Source organism: Botryllus schlosseri, chromosome 9 (genome assembly GCF_051294905.1).
Source record: "Botryllus schlosseri isolate E-star chromosome 9, Bs_hap1, whole genome shotgun sequence".
Classification (NCBI taxonomy): Eukaryota; Metazoa; Chordata; class Ascidiacea; order Stolidobranchia; family Styelidae; genus Botryllus; species Botryllus schlosseri.
The window spans coordinates 27,104,649-27,127,565 of record NC_137244.1 but is presented as its reverse complement, the minus strand read 5'-3'; the positions used below and the strand labels follow the sequence as shown (position 1 = coordinate 27,127,565).

Below are 22,917 nucleotides of genomic sequence, written 5' to 3'. Positions count from 1 at the left end.
GTGGGAACATTTTTGGCCGCCTTCGGCGCGCGTAACTTATGTAGGTGGTACGCGAGTACTGCATAAAACCTCCAAATGGTACGTGGGTGGGAAAAGGTTGGGAACCACTGATGTAGAGTATACAGAATATGCGCTGTATATATAGGCTTACCATATTTTGGAAATGTAAAAAGAGGACACTTTTTCAGAAATTTCAGACATGCAAAACTGGAGAAGAATTCTGAAAAACCGGTAAATTTTTCCCACTTCGTGATCGGTTGACTAAAAAAAAAAGAAAGGTCATCACTTTCGCTCCCAGCTCAAAATAACGTTTTTCTCTCCACACTGCCAGGTGGATGAATAAAAAAAAAAAAAAAAAAAAAAGGTCTTCTTTTCGCTCAGAGCTAAAGTCACCGCTTTTCCCTCCGAAATACCCGCCGGAGCGTCACTTCTCGGCTAATTTACGGCATATCGCTCGCAATTTGATCTAAATCTGACCTAAATTTTCAAAAAAGAGGACGAAATCTCAAAGAAGAGGACAAAAGGGCGTCCTCCGAGGACACTTTCAAAAAAGAGGACATATCCTCTTAAAAGAGGACGTATGGTAAGCCTATGTATATATATAGCTTTTAATAAGGACCGAGGAAGAAAGAATAACATCGAACATATAGGTCGAGGTGGATGCCAGTTCAAAAGACCCCAACTGCTGGTTGGTCGTTTTTATCGGCATCTTCCTATCTGTTCATTACATCGCATTGCGTGTCTTGTCTATCGCATTGTACAGCGTGTGTGTGTGTGTGGCAGATGAATTTATAATCTGACGATTGATTGAATTTGCAGATCTTGACTATATTGTTCTGACAGGTGGTGCGATCGTTCAGCTTCGGTAATTTGGGAGGGCGGTCGCCAAGATGCTTTCTCTGCCGCTTGAGCAGGGACAGGTTGCGTTCTAATCAGATGTAGGAAGGTCATGACTCGAGTCATCCCAACACTGCTTATATATGCCGCTATTCCATCCAATATTCAATATATCCTGTCAAGAAACCTCCAATCTCAAGTAATAAATAATAATATTGAGTAAATTATATTTTACAAGGAATTAAAGCCGCCGTGACCAAGCTGGATGTCTAAACTACGATAGGCCAGTAATCCAAGATGGAAACCTTCACACCGACGACCAACTATATAGTATCGATTCAATTATATTTCAGGATAAAAAATTGAAAATCCACCGCGATCTCAGGTAGAAAATGCATCAGGGATACATCATTACGTCCAAATATCTTCCTTATATCGCCCATCTTTCACCAAACTCGTCAGAAACTCGCTGGCGTCTTGCTGCCCCATTTCCTCTGACAAAATCTCCAAAACGCACGCTCTAACATCCCTCGCCATGTTCCTGGCGTCTCCGCAAACGTAAAATATCGCGCGGTCGTTCAACAACAGAGACAAAATCTCGTTTCGTTTCAAACGAAGATTGTCTTGAACGTATTTGGCTTCAGCGGCGTCATGTTGGTCTCTCGAAAAAGAGACCACGAGATGACGCAACGTGTTGGTCTCCGCGAAATCGTAGAGTTTCCTCCGGAAAAGAAAGTCTTTCTCTTTGTGGCGACATCCGAAGAACAACCAGGTTTTAGTATTGCTTATATTTAAGCTCTGTAGAGCTTCTAAAAAACCAACGAACGGCGACACGCCGGTTCCCGGACCTATCATAACTAAAGGCCTTTCTACATCGATCGGCAAACGGAAATTCGTGTTGTTGGTCCTGAATACTGACAACGTAACATTAGCGCGACCAGACTTGTACAAATCATCCATAAAACCAGAGAAAATGCCTTTTCTAGCGTACATCCGCCCGTCGCACGCAGGAAAATCGACAATGTTGAACACAAATTTCACAACATCAGGCGTGGCTTCCAAAGCAGATGCTGCAGAGTACAGTCGAGATCTTATCCTCGGCAAATGCTCGATTATTAGTGAGAACGTTGGCTGGCAAGAGGGCAAAGAAGCCAGCAAGTCTAATAAGTTAAGATTGGGTTCTCTGATCGATTTGATGAAGTCGTCCATAGATTCTTTGCGGCAAAGACGCCTCAAAATATTCTTGTCATCTTCAGAAGCCGTGTAATCAAATAGAGCTCGCAAAAATGCTCGTTTTGGTACCGAACGTATTTCGACCACATTTTGTAAGATTTGACGAATCGTGGCGACGTTCGGTAAGTACTTTGGCAATTTCTTTTTTCTGTTTACATCCACAGAGAGTGAGATCAAATCGTCGCATTTATCATCAAGATTCAAGCGCCGAATCAACCAATCCACTTCTGCCTTTGGATTTTGAACTACAATTCCGAAAGAATCGCCTGGCCTGTAAATAAATTCATTCCCTACTCGAATTGTGGCGCAATATGCGGTCTTGACGGCGTCATCGGCCGTCAGTCTTTCTATGGAAATAATATCAGCTTTGGTTAACGTTTGATCCAAGGCTACGGGGTAAGGCACAAAAGCCTGGTACGTCGGTTTCAAGTCAGTGCTTTTCTCATAGTGTATGTAAGGCTGCATTAATGGAGGTAGGGTTCCAGATACGGAACCAGATAACTCTCTTAATGCAGATTCTTTAAACGGCAGAAAACGAATTCCGACCGTTAAATTCTCCAATTTGTCCAGCAGATTATTTTCTTCGGATGTAACGTCGATCTGAAGGTTTGGGTTTGAGAGATTTTGATACGATTTCAAAATGAAAAAAAAAGTTACCTGATCATGAACAGAAGGAACTGACTCATGACTTTTGTCTTCTTTGGACCGTTTTAAAAGTGATTCTACGGCTGGCCACAAGCCTGGAAATGCAATATGTATGCGTTGAGTTCGTTGCTAGTAATATTATCTTTTGAAAAAGACTAGATTACCACTTGGAGTAGTCTTTGAAATCAGAGAAGTAGGTCAATAGTTTAAAAAAGTTGATCAGGCTTTTCGGCCGCATAATTTTAGCAGTAAGGAGATTACTGGTATCTTCACAATCACGGCAAAAACTGAATAATAACTTAACAAATATCTGAAATTTTAGAGAAAATGAGGTTAACATGATAAGGTAATAAGGTGAAATGTACAAAATCTACTCGAGTACTCAAACTTGGTACTCTACCCAAGAAGTAGAAGTACTGACCTTCGATCCAAGGCTCTACAACCAGCTCCAGGTCAGTCCCGTCATCAGCATAGCCTGCAAACGGAATAAAAACGGTTCTTACCGTCATTTTCATGGGAGATATATAACTCACAAGCAGTGAACCTTTCCAAATCATATTAGAATTTGAATGACTGAATTCGCAAAAAAACTTTGATGAAATTCATAAATCAAGTTCACCGATTCTCATAAGCACGATAATGGCAAATGTCTGTACAGAAAGCTTGGCTCGTTTCTCACTATACAGTTCTCCTGTAGCATTTTTAGTAAAACCAGAAATTTTGTTAGAATTGAAATGAGAGCTTAAAAATATTCCACAAATTAGATTACCATCATTTCGCTATAATTAGACAACTAGAACTATCCAGCCGACCAAGTCTGCTCACCAGTAGGATAAAAGCTGGTCGCCCCAAGACGCTTCAACCCACGCTCGAGAGTCTTGGGTCCTCCGCAGAACGTCGTATAATTCGTAACCACAACCACACATCACAAGCACCTCCCAGCAAGAACAAGCAAGCGTAGTAAATCGTGTCTCCCAAACCCAAAAGAGCGTAACGAAACCCGACCAGTAAATTTTCGGGGTGAGTTTTCCTTCCGAGAAGTCTCAAAAATTTTCGAGCGTTTCCGGGCACTTCCCCTTCCCCTGAGAACATATTGTCTCAAAATGGCCTGGCAAAATCGAGTACCTGAGTTTTTAGATTACGAATTGTAATGTATTGGAGATTATTGGAGATTACGAATTGTAATGTATTGGAGTATTGGAGAGTCACTTGTTAACAGTATGAGTGACAGTATGAGTGATGTTGAAAGTCAATATGTACCTTTTATGCGACCGCAAACAAATTAATACCAGTTCTGCATCACATCAAAGATAATTTGGTAATTTTTCGACCATGTCTATTTCATAGCACTTTGTGACATTGCTGCGGATTGATCAACACTGTACAGACATGTCATTTCAACTAATGTGCGTAGTTTCAGGCTCCACAGTCCACAGTGTTCAATGGCATTGAAACTATGATTCCTGTTGATAAATTAACTCTTCGTGGCAAGGACCTTATAATTTCAGTACTCGAAAATATCATACTATACTACTCGATTTGAATTTTGAATCATTCCGATCAATACTCAATTCGGACACGAGTACTCGAATCATTGTGCCCAGCCCTAGTAACAATGACACAAAGAAAAGCACACCTGTCGTCGAACAGACAAACACGACCGGGACTTGCATCGCTGTTATGGTTTCAAACGCTTCTTCTGATTTGCGTAGCGACAAAAGGCTCGACCTGAAAACAGCGAATCGGTGGTGGTCAGTAACAAAGTGATTCTACTTCATGGGAGTGCTTAAGTAGAATTTGACTACTTGCGCTGCTCGAGTGGCTACGCTTTGGACTGCTTAATATTATACTCAGCATATCATCAGACTTTCTATAGTTTGGATTTTCAAGACTTGAACTAGAGCAAGGGTCGTAATGACTAGACTCGAGTCACGATTTTCTGATGACTGAGTCACTTTCTCAAAATACAAAAATGACTCGACTCGAGTCAATCTGTGTATTGACTCGACTTGGACTCGAGTCATTTCGCATGACTCGAACCATGTCATATGAATCGAGACTCAGACGGCCAAGACCGACATTTCATTGTAATTTCGAAGGATAGTAAAGTAACCACCCTATTGGGATTTCGTCTATTGATATTGGTGCTTGAAAATGCGATCAGAAACAGCTAAAAGTGAGGAAAATTAGTATACTATAATTAGTATACTATATATACGAACCATTCGATATCACCAAACAGAGTTACAAAAAGTGGGTTTAGCAAGACTTTAACTGGAAACTGATGATGATGACTTGGACTCGAGTCGTAATACCATGACTCAGACTCAACCCTCTGCTTGATGACTTGGGACAAGGACTTGACTCGGTGGTGAGTTGAAAATGACTCGACTTGTGACTCGGAGCCTTGTGACTTGGTTACAACCCTGGCTAGAACAACTTGATTTACACTACTGACTTTTCAAAATTACTCGAACAAAATACAAAACAGTAATTCGTTGACCGTCAACGAACTTGATTGGCAGTTTGCACGAGTCTGATTAAATAACGTCACGTCATACAATTAGACTTGGGCAAAATCGAGTACCTGAGTGATTTGATTCTGAATCGAGTGTTAAGCTTTGAGCAGGGTAATGTAGAATAACTCATTATGACGCCACAACAGTGTGGATGATGTGGTAAGTTCAAATATGTACCTTTTATGCGACAATGAAGAATTTAATGCCAGTTTTACATCATATCAAAGATTATTTGGTATATTAGAACATACTCATTTTAATGAACTTTTAGCGACAATGTTGCAGGTTGATTACAACTTCACAGATATGATACGACTCCACTCTAGTGTATGGTTCTGTCCTACATTTTTCATATGCTGCGATACGACCAGTTAACAGGTTTCCAGCTTTTCACAGTGGAAAATAGTATCGAAGCTATCATTCTCATTGTTAAATTAGCTTTCAGTAGGGTAAGATTATGTCAGGAGCTCCAGAAAAATTTTAAATGTGCCCCCACAATCTCAGATTTTCATGAAAATTGGTAAGCCTGGAAAACTTTTCTTTCTGATATCAGAAAAACAAATTTTATAAAAATCGGTCAAGTACAGCCGAAGATGTGGACGTTCAAAAATTGCTGTTTTTGTGCTCGCTCAAACGGAAAAAACGTCAGAAGTTTACACATGCAATTTAAATTTGCTATATTTTGGTCAAATTAGGGTCGTTGAGGGTGACACTTTCACACTTGTTCATTTACATCCTACTTGATACTTTGTCCCCTTCTTCGACACCTGGGGTTGCATAGTCTGACCTTCAACCCCATGATTCTGTTCATGTCTTCAAAAATTGCTCACGCGTGAGGTCATTTTTAATTGCAAATATATTTTGGCTCAGAGGTGGTGTCATCGCGTGTAAGGTGTCATTGGAAAGCTCTTGACAAGGACTATCAAATTCAACAATAAAATTACTGGATATTCGATATTTCGAAATTCAACAATTTTTTCAACAGTTGTTTACAAATTTTTTTTTTTAAATTTGAAGATGAAATATCCACTAATATTATTGTTGATTTTGTAAGTGCTTTCCAAGAGCTTCCCAATGATATCTTACACTTGATGATACCACCTGTTAGCCATGAGATATCTACAATTAAAACTGATGTCATGCATGAGTGCCTTCAAAAGTTATAAATAAAAGCAAAGGTCAAACTAGGCAGCCCCAGGTGTCAAAGACGGTGAAAATGCATTAAGTGTGCTGTAAATGACCAAGTGTGAAAGTTTCGCCCTCAACAGCCTTAATTTGATCGAATTATGGCAAATTTAAGTTACATGCATATATTTCTGCCATTTTTCCGCTTGAGCGATCACAAAAATGGCAATTTTTGAACGGTCATACCTTCGGTTCCAGTCGACCTTTTTTGATGAAATTTGGATTTCTGAAATCAGAAAACAAAGCTCTGTAAGCATGCCAATTTTCATGACGTTTCAAGAAGGTGGGAATTTGGCATGGAGCACCTGAAATGTACTGACCCAGTAGTAAGGAGAGTATCATTTCAGTACTCGAAAATATAATCTCTCACAACTCGACTCGTATCGCAGTGCCCAGCCCTACACACGGTAGTCCAAGTCAAATATCGATTTGCAGACCGACAAATCGGAACATTTACTTCATCCCGAGCTCTGTTGCCGCTTCGTGGATATTCTCGGCGATGGATTCCGCTTGACCTGCGAGTGTAAACAGACAAGCCGTTGCCTGAAGGAAAGTCATGCAATGAAACAAGATTTTCACCTGTTTGAGATCCGTACAGAACATAGATGCCTTCACTGCTCATCTTTCGAGCCTGTAACATGAGGTTTCAAAGTAGTTATCGTTGGTACTCGAGTAGAAGTAGAAGTAACGTTGTAAATACCTGGGTAGTATTGACTAGACACTAGAGTCACACTTTTTTTCGACTCATTTAAAAAAATGAAAATTAACTCGACTTGATTTGAGTCAATTTGTGAACCGACTCAGCTTCTACTCGAATCACGACTCAACTGAGTCATATGAGCTGAGATATTCTATATGACTTGATACAACTCTCGTGTATCAGGACCGATACTTGAAAATAGGCTCAAAACCCTTTGTATGTTCGAATAAACATATTGAGAGTGAGAAAAATTGGTATGTCATGAATGCGAGACCTTCGATATCAACGAAGGGTTTGACAGAAGAGCTTCTAGGAGGTAACAGAACTTCAATATACATATATATTCATATTGAAATGACCCCGAATATTTTCGGCTGACACTCATCAGGGGTAATAGTCAGCAACTAGAAGAGAAGCGGAAAGAACATTGTATATCAACCATCGCATCGCATCACAAAATATGAAGTCACCGGCATGAACTCGAACTCCATGACTTGACTGGTGACTCACAACCTTGTGACTTGATTACTACCAATCTACATACCATGTACAAGTAACGAAGTATTCTGGGCACATATCTACCTAAAAAACTCGTATAGAAGTAAAGTAGCCTAAAATCATAACTACGTAAATTAGTACTACTCCTAAAAAGTAGAAGTAGTTTGATACTGATCACCCCAAATTGTGACATGACAAACCTTTTTTCCAACAGCTCCTGAGAATAGTTCTTCCCAATCTCAATCAGCCAATATGATTCCGTGCCGACAAGTTAATTGATTCAAATCTGTCTCTAACGTTTATAAAAATACACAATAATTTAATTTACTGTAAAATTATTACCGCGGTGACATACGGAACATGGCAAAGGACTAGTATATAAATAATGTGCGCGGTACTTTCATCTAAACAAAATCGCAGTCCGACGGAATTTCGATAATATGAGAACCAGAAGCAGACAATGTCACCCATGATAGCATCGCATCACTTCAAAACATACAGGAAACCGAGTTACAGTGGAATATTCTTGATATGTAACAGTATGAATGATGTGGGAAGTTGAAATTACATTTTACGCAACCACAAAGAATACAATGCCAGTTCTGCAACACATTAAAATTCATTGCACTTTGTGACAATGAGCTGTGAGTTGATCACGACTTCGCAGGTATGCAATTTCCAGTAACGTGTGTAGCTGTGTACCACATGTTTCGTATGCTGCGATACCACCGAGATTTCAAGACCTCCACAGTTGAAAATAGTATCGAAGCTATAATACTCATTGATAAATTAAGTCTTAGTGGCAAGGAGCGTATCCCCTCAGTACTGGGAAGTCACATCTCTCACTACTCGACTCAAATCATTAGAATTAATACTTGACTGAGATTTTGAATAATCAAATCATTGCGCCCCGGCTCGAAACACAAATTTCAGTATTGTTGTTGATTGCAACGTGTGGTGGAGTAACCACTGTCCTGAGTTCCGATATCAGACATTACTCCTTCAATCTTTGGTTCTTGCGAGCGAAATTCTTCAAACCTCTGCGAATACCCTTTCGCCATATTAGACTGAAATAAAACCGGACTATTTTTGACAAGAAAAGGCTCATAGCTAATAGATTCGTCGGCTTCGTTGCGCTCGTGACAGTTGGGAGTATGGTAGGACGACATTGAAACATCCTCCCCGAAATCCTGCATCGAAATTGCACAACTCGACGGCGTTTCCGGAATGTTCTCCTTGTCCTCGCCTGAAATCATTTCATAATTTCGAAACGGGCGAACTTCACACGCAATTTTTTCAGTGCCATGTTTCGGTCTGGTCACTGTCGATGATAAAATAGACAATTTTTGTTCTCTATCGCGTTTTGGTTGATGATTATCGCATTCTTGATCGGGCGGAGATCGCAACATTGACCCACTTTGTTCATTCAAGGATGCGGGTACTGATAAATTTTGATGAGTTGATTCCACATTATGACCCGAATTTTTAGCTGAATTTGTTTTATGTTTTATAGGCTGGATAGGAGAGATCGGTGGCATTTCCAACACAAGTTGTCTTCTACTTGATTCCTCCAACACATCGGATTTATCGACATCCTCACAGACTTGGAAAGGCATGGATTCGTCGTTAGGAGGTGAATCATACAATGGACTTTTCGTAACTTCAAAAACAGCACCTTTAACAGGGGATACTTCCGGTGATGATAATCCGCTAATATCATCCATTTTACTAGCACCTAACTTACGCCTGTGTCTGAGCCCGCTTCCAAATTTGTGGGCTCGAATATCAGAAGATGTTGGAGTCCTAACATCAAACGGTTCGGCGCTATGTACCGGACTTGACGAATAATGAGATTGACAAGTGCTGGGCGTTCTCGAACGGTCACCCTGCGCGTTGTAATGATTTAAAGGTGTGAGATTGTTTTTAACGGGTGTTATTTTCTGTAGCGCTACAGGCGAATGTATGATTTCATCAATATCATTAATATCGTCGATATGTTGGAGAGCGTTCAAGTTAATTCCACCGTGTTTATCGCGAGTTCCCACTTCTCTCCCGTCCGGGAAGAACAGTTTACGACGTAGAGATGTATTCCCGGAACTCTCGTTTACATTTTCTTTCAAATTTCCGTAAGTATAATATTGAGACAATATAGATTCTAAATCGAAATCTCTCGGCAAAGTTAACGTCGTTTGTGTAGAAACGTTTTTAGATTCTTTCGGTCTTTCAAAATCCTTTTTTTTTCCAGAAAATTTGAGAGACGATTGCGGTCTGTTTTTCAAATTCGACAGCGCTAAACGACGCACTCTCATTTGAGAAGATGAGCTGGAGCATGAAGAAGACACAGCATATTTTGCAGTCACAGGAGTAGCCGCGTTAGTGTTTTTCTTCATTTGTGCTGGTGATGGTGATATTAGGGCGAGGTAATGATTGTTGGACCTGTCCGATGACCAGGGACTGGGCATTTCAATGCGACTTGTGAAAAATTCGTCTATCGCTTGCTGAGCGCGCATTTCGCTAGCTGGATCCAAACAGACAAAATTCTGTTGGGTATGCAATGCGGATACATCAATATTAGCGGGTTTTAACACCGCGATTTCATCGATTGTCCAGAAACTATTTGTTGGCTGCACATTTCCAACAGGTGACGAGCCTACTGTAAATACAGAAGGGCTAAACGAAGGTTGAAGCAAGCTATCGATAGTCTGTTGACTTTCAAATGGGTTTGTGACGCTGAATTCGCCACTGCTGACAAGATCGTTAGACCCTTCTAGGTCTTCTTCATCCATTGCAGATTTTGAATCTGTAGTAGGTGATGCCATTACAAGGTTATGGCTTGATGAATACCTTCATCTATCTCGTATATACTGCAACGATAGATAGATATGTATTATTTGTCACACGAAGGCAAAAGGAAACGTAACACAATTGGCAATACACACTGAAAGTCGAAGGACCGCGAGGGTTTCCTAGCAGACTTCAACAGCTAGGTAATTCTAATTGTAATTTTACACTAATCAGTGTGAAATGCTGGTGATCTAATTCCAAACCAATTTGTAAACAGTTTCTTTGCTCTCAATTTTATTCGAATCTACTTTCTGCTTTTCTTGAGAAATAATAAAGGACAACTGTATATTGTGAAAAGAGATAAGCTACTGCTGAAGCTAGGTCTACATATAATCACCATTCTCAGGCTCATGAGATTGAACTTGGAAGTGATAATACAATTTCGACGTTTCGACGAATTCATTATTTCGTATTATAATAATCTAATTTTGAAAAGCTGAGAATGTTCGAGGTCTGTTTTAGAATCAGTAGCCACTATAGCCACCCGCAGAGTATCTGGTGCAAACTACAGCTCATTATATGTAGGGTAACACAACACAAAATTCAAGTCAAAAGTCAAAAAATTGGGAGTGTAGTAGAAGTGATGGATGACCCATTTTTCTAATTTAATCAACAAAATTTTCAGTAAATATATCAAAATCGTTTGTTTTCAGTCTTGATCAACTAACTTTTAAATTTGGTATAGAAGTGTTCTCCTTTCCCGATTCTAAAATATGGTAACCCTATTATATGGAAATATATATCAAGCCAACAACGTAATATTGAGTTCAGAAAATAATATTGAAAAAATATGTCTATAATATAAATGTAAAATTCAATAATACATCATTTCAGGAATTGCATGAAGTGCTAAGAATACACGTATGGAAGTAACAAGATCAACATTCGGATGTATAACGTGATGTAGTTTAATACATATTATATGCACCGAAGCCAGTTTTCACTCAATAGCCCACCCATTATTATTTGCACGACAAAGAACACGATTATTTCGGGATTATGCATTTCTCCACTCCAGGCCCTGATTGGAATCGCTTGCCTTTTTGCCTGATATATCAGGTGAGCAGCGATGATTTTCCAAGTTAGAGTAATTTAATAAAAAATAATTAAAAAATAGAACGTAGTGTGAGCACAGGACACCGATTCCATATGTGCACTCCACATCTTACTGTACTTTGTACAATGCTACAATAAGGTAGAATACCGCTTTCCTAGAATGGTCGATAAATGCCCTGCAGTGAATGCCAGTTCTCACTATCGAACTAACATTTTTTAATCAGAGGTGAGTAATTGAATGTAAAATAATAACATTGCATCGCACCATCAGCAGCACGCTAAACCGGTAAGTATTTTAAATGGACCAGCTTTCCAAGCCGCGGCGCTATTTGAAGGTTCGGACACGCTTGAATTAATATCATTTGCCGTAAATGTCCAGGTGCCGGGTCTATACATCTATATGAAAGGTACTAAATCACTAGAAAATATTACTTTATCCATACATATATGTCTCTATCTTAACCTAAGATATTATTATCACTCCATTTCCTTTGATCTCAACCACAGATGCCGTAAACCAAAGCTACAGGTAAGCGAAGCCTACCACTTCTCGAATGAGAGAGAGAGAGATATGATATTATTTTTCGCCTGCACCATCGAGATGCTTTGACGACGGAGTTGCGATACGGCCCCATGAGGTCATCTAGTCTGCGCCCCCGTTTTTTTTCTCCTCCATGCTATCCGTGATTGCTGAGCGCCTAGCAGGATAGCTGCGGATACCATTTTTCGAGTCTTTGGTAAGACCCGGCCGGGAATCGAACCCACGACCTACCGCTCGAGAAGCCGGACGCATAACCATTACACTATCTCGCTCGGTTCTAGTTTGTTTTGTTTCGTTTTATGATTCAATTCAATTTATTATTAACAATTTCGTCATTTTAATACACTACAAGACTGCCATACAATGAAAATATAGGACGGTGTCGAAACGACTTGGAGTATTCTTTAAAATCAGATACCCACCTGGCCTAGGCGATGTTAAGAGGGGGCGTGCGCACTAAATGAGAAGTAAAAGTTAAGAAAATATTAAAGCACAGGCGACAAAAAGAGGTGGCATGTGTCGGATGACGAGATCGATATATCAGGTCTTAGTCCAGTGAACTTGAGGGCTGACTAGGCCTAATACTGATTCAGTAGAAATTGCTTCTATTTCGACTTGAATGTGGACATTGTGGATATGCTCGACGACTGTCGGATAGCCGGCGAGATACTATTCCAAACTGCAGGTGCGGTATTTTTGATAGAGCGATGATCTTTTAGGTCGACCATACGGTAGTGTGGGTAGTGTGGGTAGTGTTGGACGCACATCCTGGACCCTTTATGTAGGCCTATTCACTTATGTAAATATTTATCCTCGATATATTCGACGTTGTGGTTTCCAAACCTTTTCACAGTCGTCAGCGAATCGCATTCGAAAACGTAAGTTTGGTGAAATCCACTTAAAGCAACTTTTGATAGCTTATAGTTGAAGGACGTATGAAAAGAGCAGGGAAGCATAAGAAAGAATGCAGAAAAACCCGAGATCAAACACTAGATATTGTAGGCCAAGATGGATGTAAGTATGTATGAGGCCATACTTGGTCGTTTCGACATCGTCCACTGTCAGAGGTGGTCGAAGTAGTCAAGAAAGCTACTCATGCAGAAGTAGAAGTAGTGACGCACTTTTCGAGATTAGGACATGCCATGGGCTAGGTAATTGCTAGATTGCGAAACGGCAGTTTCAAACGTTACGATGGGCCATATTTACTGTGATGAAATATTCTATATGGGCGACAATAATGCGATGTGAACGCGGAACCACGCAACCCGTAACCTAACTATACCCACCGATACTTTTGTGAAGACATGTTTGTCAATCCATCTCTACTGTGCGCGAAACGCAACGAAAATTCTGGGTATACTCAACTTTTATGAAAATTAAATGCTGGTATCGGACTACTCCGTGAAAACAGCCCCGAAATTCCTCAAGCTATCTTTCTGATTGGAGGATTAAACTACTTCTTCTTGACAAACTGAAAATAGCCAAAAGTAATAAGTCAGTAGCACAAAATATTACGAAGTAGAAGGAAATTAGATTTACCCGAGTAAGTATAAGAAGAATCGGAAAATTACTTGAGTACTTCGAAAAAGTAGAATTAATTCGTACTGACCAACTCTCTCCAACATTCATATCGCATTTTGTCGTCAGTATCGCATTGTGCGCATAGTCGTTGCGACCCCCTCAATTCGTTACGCAACTTCCGGTTTCAAAAGCAAGTTCAAGACTTTGGCCAACTCTGCAGAGATGACCGGATTTGGAATTTCTATGTCCTAATCTAATCCAAATCCGAAGCTTCAAATCCGAATCCGAATCCTAATCCAAAATTTATTCAAATTCATGTCCAATCCTAATCCGATTCTAACTTTAAATTCAGCAAAAAATGCTAATTTATGCAAGGAAGGAATTGGAAATTTTTCTTTCACAACCAACAATTCTCTTGATTAAAAATAACTTGGCATAGGGCTGCACCTCTCATGTTCATTGGCCCCGAGTACTGGTCTGAATAAACAGCCTTTAGACACCGACTTTTATTTTTTCACGGATGGCGAGGTATTGTGACGTCATCATTGTTTCATGTCGATGACGTCATCATCGCACTAAAACGCACTTATAAGTACATGCCGCTGGTGCGGCGTGTTCGTGAGACGTTTTAACACCGGCGGCTCGTTAATATCTTATTATAAATATCTAACTATGCAGTCGAGTTATCAAATGGAATCTTAAAACGGTACGATCATTCGAGAGTGTAACTGTGCTACCGGTCCGTCGGACGCAATGCATCGAACAAAAATCACGATGTACATCAGTGAGAATTTGAAGTTGCATCAATGTTATTCACGCGCAATGTGCCGTGTGAGATACAAAATATACTGCGCAGTGCGCACTGGCCTGACAAGCTCGCAATCGCAAATAACACACAACTCTCGAATATGAGGTTTCAAGCGGACAATAATGTTGATTACAAACGCAAAGTCGCGCAGCTAATCAGCAATGGTGGTTTCTGGCTTCGCGTTCAGTATAGCTCGCATCGCGGCAATTGTTTCCAGATTAAAATAGCGATTTTGGCGGCATTGGTGCATTTCCCGATATACGTTCGCCAAGTATCATTAAATCGCGCGGTGCGAAGAAAATTTAATGATTAATAAAAATCTCTCAAAAATTCTGAAGTTAATTCAATTTGCATGTCGAAGGCCGCCAACACATACTAATTGAATTAGGCCTACGTGTTGACGTGGTCGCACAATTTCCTTCTACGGCCGCAGGTTGGCCACGTGTTGTATGTTTGGTGTCAAATTGGTACCGACTTCAGTTTTGTTGTGATTACCTTTCTGTGTTAAAGATCATTCGTCGTAATGTACTGGCGTGGACTGTAATGATTGCAGACTGTCTACCTGTTTCGCGTACTGAGAACCGTTCTTCATTTATGTTGCTGTTGTCTTAACTGTTGGTATTGCGAGTATCGTAGTCAAGGTATTAGTTCATTTAAGCCGAAGTAATAAACTGCTTACGAATATTGTTTCGTGCTCACAACAATTAAATGAACTAAAGTTCTTGACGATACAATGTCTGAAGCACTGAAGCCGTTGAAACCGAAGGTATTGGAAATTGAACCCAATAGCCCGACGTCAGAGAAAGAGTGGAAGCATTGGCGAAGAACTTTCGAGAATTATCTTGCGGCCTTCGAGACAGGAAGTGCCAGAATAGAAAAACTCAAGATTCTTAAGGCTAATTCACACATACACGGTTCCCGGCCACGATTTTTGCCGTGCGGTTTTCCATCGTACGGTTAAAGGCTAAAGGCTAATTCACAGAGAGAGAGAGAGAGATATGATATTCTTTCTCGCCTGCACCATCGAGATGCTTTGGCGACGGAGTTGCGATACGGCCCCATGAGGTCATCTAGTCTGCGCCCCCGTTTTTTTTCTCCTCCATGCTATCCGTGATTGCTGAGCGCCTAGCAGGATAGCTGCGGATACCATTTTTCGAGTCTTTGGTATGACCCGGCCGGGGATCGAACCCACGACCTACCGCTCGAGAAGCCGGACGCATAACCATTACGCTATCTCGCTCGATACACGGTTCCCGGCCACGATTTTTGCCGTGCCGTGGAAATGTTCACACATGCACGATTCGTTCACGGCGGCCTTCACTACGGCTATCGTACGGTCGATTTCTTCGCTTTTTTGCTGCCGTACGGAAAGTTGGATCAAACGAACTTTCCGTGGCTATCGTTGCTGCCGTGAGCTCAGTCGAAAGTGTGCTCTCGTGGATTTAGCAGCTTGTCGAGATGAATGTATTGAATAATTATCGAAGAAGAGTGCTTCTATGTTGTGTTCAGGGTGTATATTGGTTGTACGAAGAAATATGTGATATGAGAAGGTGAGTTTACAGGTAGGATGTGTAGATACGTACCAGACGGCATGTATGCCGGTATGATGGTACTGCCATGCCATGCAGTAGTAATCAGTCGTTTTGTTATGTATATGCTCGTCAGTTGTGGGTATTCTATTACTATGCGATGCTTGTTTTGCGTCTGGAAATGATGGTGCGATCAGGCTGACTCAGCTGCACGTGTTTCTACAGCAGTGAATGTTTTCCGTCTGTTTTCTGCATACCTGATAAATCAGTGCTTGTGATCACAGGGCTGCCTGCTATTTACTACTCTGGTTCAATGTGTATGTGTGTGTCTGATTGAAGGACTGCTACAAGTCATTTCATAACCTTGTTATCCTTGTATATACATAGTTGATGTTAATTATTTGCATTTGACATTTTAACCTAGAATTCCATGTCCTGTGTTGTGATTATCATGTAGCAAATGAGTACCTAGTTAAGTTGATAGAAGCTGGTAATATTGCTCATTCCTGCAACAATATTTCATTTTATCAACTAGAATGAGTTCAGATTCATATTATATTGATGCATGCATTTTTAGTACATAATGGTGTCTTTTCAATCTTACTACATATGTTTACAGAAATTGTACTCTACACTACAAAAAAAAATTAGACAATTTGGTCTCAAAATTAGACAAATTTGGTCTCAAATTTAAGAAATGAGGTTGATTTGGTCTCATTTTACCACCCACTCACCATAAATGCTATTTTCGACTCAGACAACCATATATATATTGATCTGAATGGTATACGTGAGTAGTAAGTGGCATGTACCTTGATAACTATATCTAGTGAATACCTTGTAAACTTAGTACAGGATCATCTCAACACTGCAATTTCTGGTCTCTCTCATCCTTCCCCTCCTCCGCTCAGACCCCTAACATTGAAAAGGATGCCCCCAAGGCACTGCTACCATTTTCGATCAATTTCTGGCTTACTTTTGAGACATAAAGTACTTGGTAAGACTAATTGGTCTTTAAGACATTTTTTCATAAAAAGTCACTTTAAGATAATAAGATATAAAATGTCTTATTTTTTTTTGTAGTGTATGTACGGGAATTCGAAACAAGCTATGAAGTTAATCGGTCACACTCTAGCCTCGGCCTACAAAGGAAGCGGCATGCACACACAAATGAAATAAATTACATATATCCACAGTGTCCCCTTTCTAACCTACATGAATAATGCCAAATACCTCCGTTGATGTTCTACTAGATTCGACTCGACTCGATCATTTCCTCGAAGATTCCGATCCGTTAGCTCGAAGCTAAAACCCGTCCACGAACTCCGGACCGTCAAAAATCCAGTTTCTATATGCGCAAATGAATTTATTGAATTCACGGGACTGTGATGGAAATATGCATATTGAAACTGATATTATACGAGAAAAACAAATTGTTTTTAACATAAATACCCGCTTGAACCTTTCTCTATAGGAAATGATCATGAATTCTAGGAAAAAGGTAATGCAGAGGCGTCCAGGTCCGCTAATCTAATTGACGAACCTACGGGGCTAGTTCACTTTCGGACCAAAAATCAATTTTCTCCATAAGGACGTAGTAGAATTGGTCCTCAAGTGAACGAGCCCCGTCCCGGTCCGTATTGGGGCGCGTGTAGTCGCGTTTGTCGCGGGCGGACAGGGGTATCGGCGGTTGTTTTTGTTGTATTTCTGCGTATTCGGGTCGGATTCCGTCGCATATTTTGTTTGTGATTTTTTGCCGAGAACATATTAAAAAATTAATAAAAATGTTCGTGGTATCAGAGGATTTACTCAGATATCTACACCATCGAATGTTTACATTCGATATAGAAGCACTGTTGGAGCTCAAAAACTACCCATGCTTTCCAAATGAAAACCTGATTTTCAGTGCTGACATAAATGTATCACCGGCCCATCTGCATCCAGAGGCCTGCCCTTCTCTTTTCAAAGCCTGAATCTGATCCTTGTTGAAAAAACCTTCCTATCCTCCTCCATCTGTTCCTTGTTATCCGAGCTTACATCCAAGTTCCAAAACGATCATAAATTGTGCAATTCCGCTATTAATCACATTCGGGTATCTTGTATGGTTTTCATTGTGTATTTGTATCGTCAAAATGCTACAATTAATTTCACAATGATTTCGCATTACCAGCGATTTCAACCGCGCGCGCAATTTCTTCGTCTTTCTCCCTGAATTTCTTTGCACTGTATTCCGTGGCACACAAGACCTAAACAGGTGATAAGGGCCACTCTATAAACTTTTAATCATAATAATAACGCGCAATTTCTTCATCTTTCTCCTGACACCGGCCTTGTAGCTGCAAATTGTAAGATGGGTGACTTTATATCGTATTGGGTGGTCTATGCTGTTACAGTATGTATGCGGCAAGTTTCTATTGGCCATATTGAATCTTACTAGCTCCATCTCCTGCTTCAACAGGATACAATTCTCACAAGAAGCCTTTAGGTTGAGATTCTAAATATATCGCCATATGTAGGCCTACAATTCGTTGATGCAGCCCAGAAATGCATTTTGCTGTGGTAGTCCGGGGTGATCTGAAATAAAAACGACCAGCAGACAACGAAAATACATAAATTCACCTTGGTTTCTATGTCCAATATACCAGTTGCGGGCGTAATCCCATAAATATCACTGCCAATATGAACGAAAACTACAGCCTCACACATAGGTTCAGGCTGTTTTTGTGGTCTTTTGAGACCAAAATGGATGCCGCAACGTAACAGTGGCATGACGCAACAATGACCTCGCACTTCTTGCCTGCCCTTCTACATTCTTTGGGCGTAACCATTCCGTATACTTTTTCGCTCTTCATTTTCGCCTTTGGTGGGAGGGATTCGAGCCCCGGCGCGGCGTGGCGGCGAGGCAAGCACAGTGCTTATACCCATTAGGCCACGACGCCCTCGAGAGCGGGAGACGATACGCGGCAATTCGAGTTCGCACGCTCGCGTCATCCGCTGGAGGTCTCTCGCATAATCCCGCGGTTCCCGCCGTCCGCGAGCGGGCTCGTAGTTTGGGGCCGGGCGAACACAATGGCACGGGCACTCAAAAATGAACAGAGTAACAATTTTAAAGATTCTAATCGTGTAGTGATACATGATTTCTTAGCGTACTGAAATTAGACGATCCTGTCGAAGTTACATTATGGCATCCTCTGTTGGGGGGCTGCCAGTAAAACTGCACTCAAGCCACTGCAGAAACTACAGCATAAAGTGCTCCGAATCATAGCTAGGGCCCCAAAGGGGCCTGGCTGCCCATCCAATAAGTCGCTGCTGAAGAGATTCGGCGTCCTAAACATAGAAGATATGCGGAAACTAGAAATCGCCAAGTTTATGTATCAGTTTCACTGCGGTCGTTGCCCCGAATATCTCAGTGACTTCTTTACCTCTGAATCAAAAGCGCACAAGTACAACACACGCGCGTCCACGTCGTCCAAATATCATATGATCGACCGAAAAGATCATCGCTCCATCAAATATGCCGGACCTGATGTGTGGAACAGTATCCCGCCGGCCATCCGACAGTCGACGAGCATGTCCACATTCAAGTCGAAATACAAGCAATTACTACTAAATAAATACAGTCCATCCTCAAGATTACCGGACCACGACTGACCTATCGATCTCGCTTCCCATGACATGCCGCCCTATTTCTTGTCGCTTTCTTTTTCTATACTGTATTCTTTACTTTCATTCAGTGTGCATGCCTCCTCTTTACTACGCCTAGGCCAAGGTGGGTGTCCGATTCCATTGACAAATCCAAGTCGCTTCGACATCTTCCTGTCTATTCATTGTATCGCATTTTTTGTGGTGTATTGAACTGATAAAATTGCTAATAAACCAATGATGATGTCGCTAAGAGTTAATTTATAGTTTCGAAGTAATTTCCCAACGCGTTGCGGCATACGAAGCGGGGTGCGTCATTGTATATGAGATATCTGTGAAGTCGTGGTCGAGCCGCGGCAACAGTGACAATGGATGCGCAATAGGACTGTTGAAAAATAACCTTTATTTCTGAATCTTGCTGGTTACGTGATTAAATCGATAAAACGACGTACACCAGATTCGAATTCATTCTAACCAATATTCGCGGATTTAGTACAGCATGAAAATTTTGAATTCCAAGCATTTTGAATTCCAAGCCGTAGAAGTGGAGTGATTTCAATTTTTCTTCGATAAATATTTGATAATTCCGGGATTATCCTTGATCGGTGGATCACCCCAGAATTATCATCAAAAATGCGCAATTAAACGGGTACGCTCGAAAAATATACCTGTCCTGTCGCAATTACATTTAATCCGATGCGAAACTGACATTTTATTCGCTGTGGCCACTCTACATGTATAATTTGTATACATTTCAACTTTCCACGCCGTTCTCATTGATAATCGAACACTCGACACGACTCGAAGCCCAATACACATTGTCGTCTACTTATGACCCGTCGTTTCTAAAAGCTTATCGCTCTTTCAATTTAGAGTCCCAATTTCCAGCGCGGCGCTCGACGCTCAGGCTATCGCTCTCCCCCGTGGCGAGCGAGGGCCGATCAGAATGGGCTTTTGCCGCGTTGTAGTACTGGTTGGCGACGTGGCAGAACCGGGCTGCGGTCATCGCCTGAACAGGTCTGAACTGCCCCTCAGACGATCGCGGGTCAGATGGGGCTGCGGGTCTTGCTAGCTCCGCGAAACGCGGCTTTAGGAAGTAGAAGTGTTAATTTTGCACAGCTCGATCGAGCCGCCCCGCCGTCGAAAACCGGTCGTTTACGCAGCCGTCTCGCGCGGATCCGGAACTTGCGCGCCGGTCAACGCGCGAACACGTTCCGCCCCGCGAACCGATTCGGATCGGTCGGCCACTTCCGGGGTCGGCGCCACGGCCCGGGTCACGACGAACACTAGCACAGAAAGCCGTGCCCCGACCGGCGTCGGCCATCGCCGAGAGCTTCATCGTTTCGTTCGCGTCTGCTCGTTCGGCAGTCGTTGGTTATATACGTACACTACAAAAAAAAATTAGACAATTTGGTCTCAAATTTAAGAAATGAGGTTGATTTGGTCTCATTTTACCACCCACTCACCATAAATGCTATTTTCGACTCAGACAACCATATATATATTGATCTGAATGGTATACGTGAGTAGTAAGTGGCATGTACCTTGATAACTATATCTAGTGAATACCTTGTAAACTTAGTACAGGATCATCTCAACACTGCAATTTCTGGTCTCTCTCATCCTTCCCCTCCTCCGCTCAGACCCCTAACATTGAAAAGGATGCCCCCAAGGCACTGCTACCATTTTCGATCAATTTCTGGCTTACTTTTGAGACATAAAGTACTTGGTAAGACTAATTGGTCTTTAAGACATTTTTTCATAAAAAGTCACTTTAAGATAATAAGATATAAAATGTCTTATTTTTTTTGTAGTGTATATTCCTTTCCACTACCGTACTAAAAATCAGGCCATGTTGTTGATGACAGCCTACGCCCTACATCAACATCAATAGCTGATGTACTGGTAACATCTGGTATGTCCATTTCCATTCATTCATTTAGTGGGGCAAGTGAAAACTCGATGGTCGACCTCGAGGAGCAATTTTTGGGAAATGGGGAAAATATGCATTTAGTCCTATTGAAATGCTGCATTTGCACAAGATAGAACGTCATACTAGCAGAAAATGTTTCTCGCATCCAACGCAGAGAATAGGTCGTGATAAAGTATAAATTCTTAGCTTTTTTGTTGACCATACTCATCTGTGTATCACTGTTGACAGCCTGCCAGATATTGAAGAAAGTCACTACTCTGATAGTTTGATTACTGCAGCAGAATAAGTTGAAGTGGCAACATCAAATATTGTGAATTGTGGTGAATGTTTGCATGAAGTAAAATTCCTTATGACATATTATATTTCAAAGGCATTGCTGTAAAATAAGCTTTTAATATTGGGATTTAGAAACCGCTGCCAGAGACAAATGATGTGAACCCAGCTGATGTGTAAACTAGCACTGCTATGTCATCTCTTGCATCCACCAACCACCATCCACCATCATTGAACTCTACAATTGGCAGACAATTACCAGGGAAGAGCGAAGATACTATGATGACAGAAATTTGATGCAGGTAGGTGTAGCTGTGATGTTGGACTTGTCACGCTATGCATGTAACATATATATTATATCTTATTCAGGGTGAGATGATAAAGTTTCTACAGTGGAGCACTGACCAGTTTTCTGCACCCTGGACTAATATGATCATTTTGCGAGCTTTATGGCGGCACATAGTTGTGAGTCAGCGGACGCTGTGTGTGTTGCTGCAATAATGAAGGACATTATGCAAACTTTTCCAAGTTTATGATCACAAGTACCAGTTGAAAACTAGCACTGTTATTTCATGCATACTGTTTTGTCTATTATGATTATTTCTGCATCGATTTAATTGGTACCGTGATATTGCATATTATTCATTCTTGTTTCTTTCTTCAAATGTATGCAATTTTTAGTACTCATTCAATTCTGTTGTTCATCATTTCTTTGCATAACATGATTGAAAATTCAATTCTGTATTGTAAGGCATGCTAGATTTCTTGGAATGTTCAGGAATAGGTGACTATTTATCCAATGTGGTCAGAATATTCATCGTTGCTACTCGTACATTAGTATTGCTGTAAAGTTTTTCTCGCCTTCAAGTAGAGCAATTTCAAAGACATGTTCCTACTTCAAGTGTAGGAAATGAAGAAATTAAAGGCGATCAAATAGTTTTAAATAGCAGATACGGTTGATGGCTCGAATACTTTTAGCAGAGGTGGTCACTTGGAGATTGCAGGGTGCATCTTTGTGGCTACCGCAAACTGACCTGTGACACTACAAATAGGTGCAAATATTCCAAATCCAAAGTGCAGAAAGTAGGTTAGTTATGTTGTTGCGTTGAAGTGATATAAAACACAACCAATTGAAAAGGTAGGCAAACCTCTG

General features: G+C 41.0%; 2 protein-coding genes across 4 annotated transcripts in view; both read right to left on the bottom strand.

Annotated features, from left to right (window-relative positions):
- Positions 1-1,163: 1,163 nt before the first annotated feature.
- Positions 1,164-22,917, bottom strand: part of LOC145446106 (methionine synthase reductase-like) — an 88,122-nt gene continuing 66,368 nt past the window's right edge. Inside the window, exons 1-9 of one of the 3 annotated variants that reach the window (XM_080324326.1) lie at positions 7,818-7,946; positions 6,999-7,050; positions 6,877-6,934; positions 4,352-4,443; positions 3,685-3,797; positions 3,541-3,625; positions 3,137-3,190; positions 2,728-2,810; positions 1,164-2,670 (exon numbers count right to left, since the gene is read on the bottom strand). In XM_080324326.1, coding sequence (XP_080180452.1) covers positions 1,249-2,670; positions 2,728-2,810; positions 3,137-3,190; positions 3,541-3,625; positions 3,685-3,797; positions 4,352-4,443; positions 6,877-6,934; positions 6,999-7,041 — 1,950 coding nt within the window. In that variant the 5' untranslated portion in view covers positions 7,042-7,050; positions 7,818-7,946 and the 3' untranslated portion in view covers positions 1,164-1,248. Of the gene's footprint in view, positions 2,671-2,727; positions 2,811-3,136; positions 3,191-3,540; positions 3,626-3,684; positions 3,798-4,351; positions 6,735-6,789; positions 6,935-6,998; positions 7,051-7,817; positions 7,947-22,917 lie in introns of those variants that run through there. The other 2 variants (XM_080324328.1, XM_080324327.1) reach the window with 2 other exon arrangements.
- LOC145446109 (uncharacterized) lies at positions 7,909-11,792 on the bottom strand. The gene has a single exon (XM_080324330.1). It carries the CDS (start codon positions 10,434-10,436, stop codon positions 8,547-8,549), a length of 1,890 nt encoding a protein of 629 aa, XP_080180456.1. The 5' UTR covers positions 10,437-11,792; the 3' UTR covers positions 7,909-8,546.

Coding starts and splice junctions, on each gene's coding strand:
- LOC145446109 (XM_080324330.1), bottom strand. CDS start 10,436: ATGGCATCACCTACTACAGATTCAAAATCTGCAATGGATGAAGAAGAC.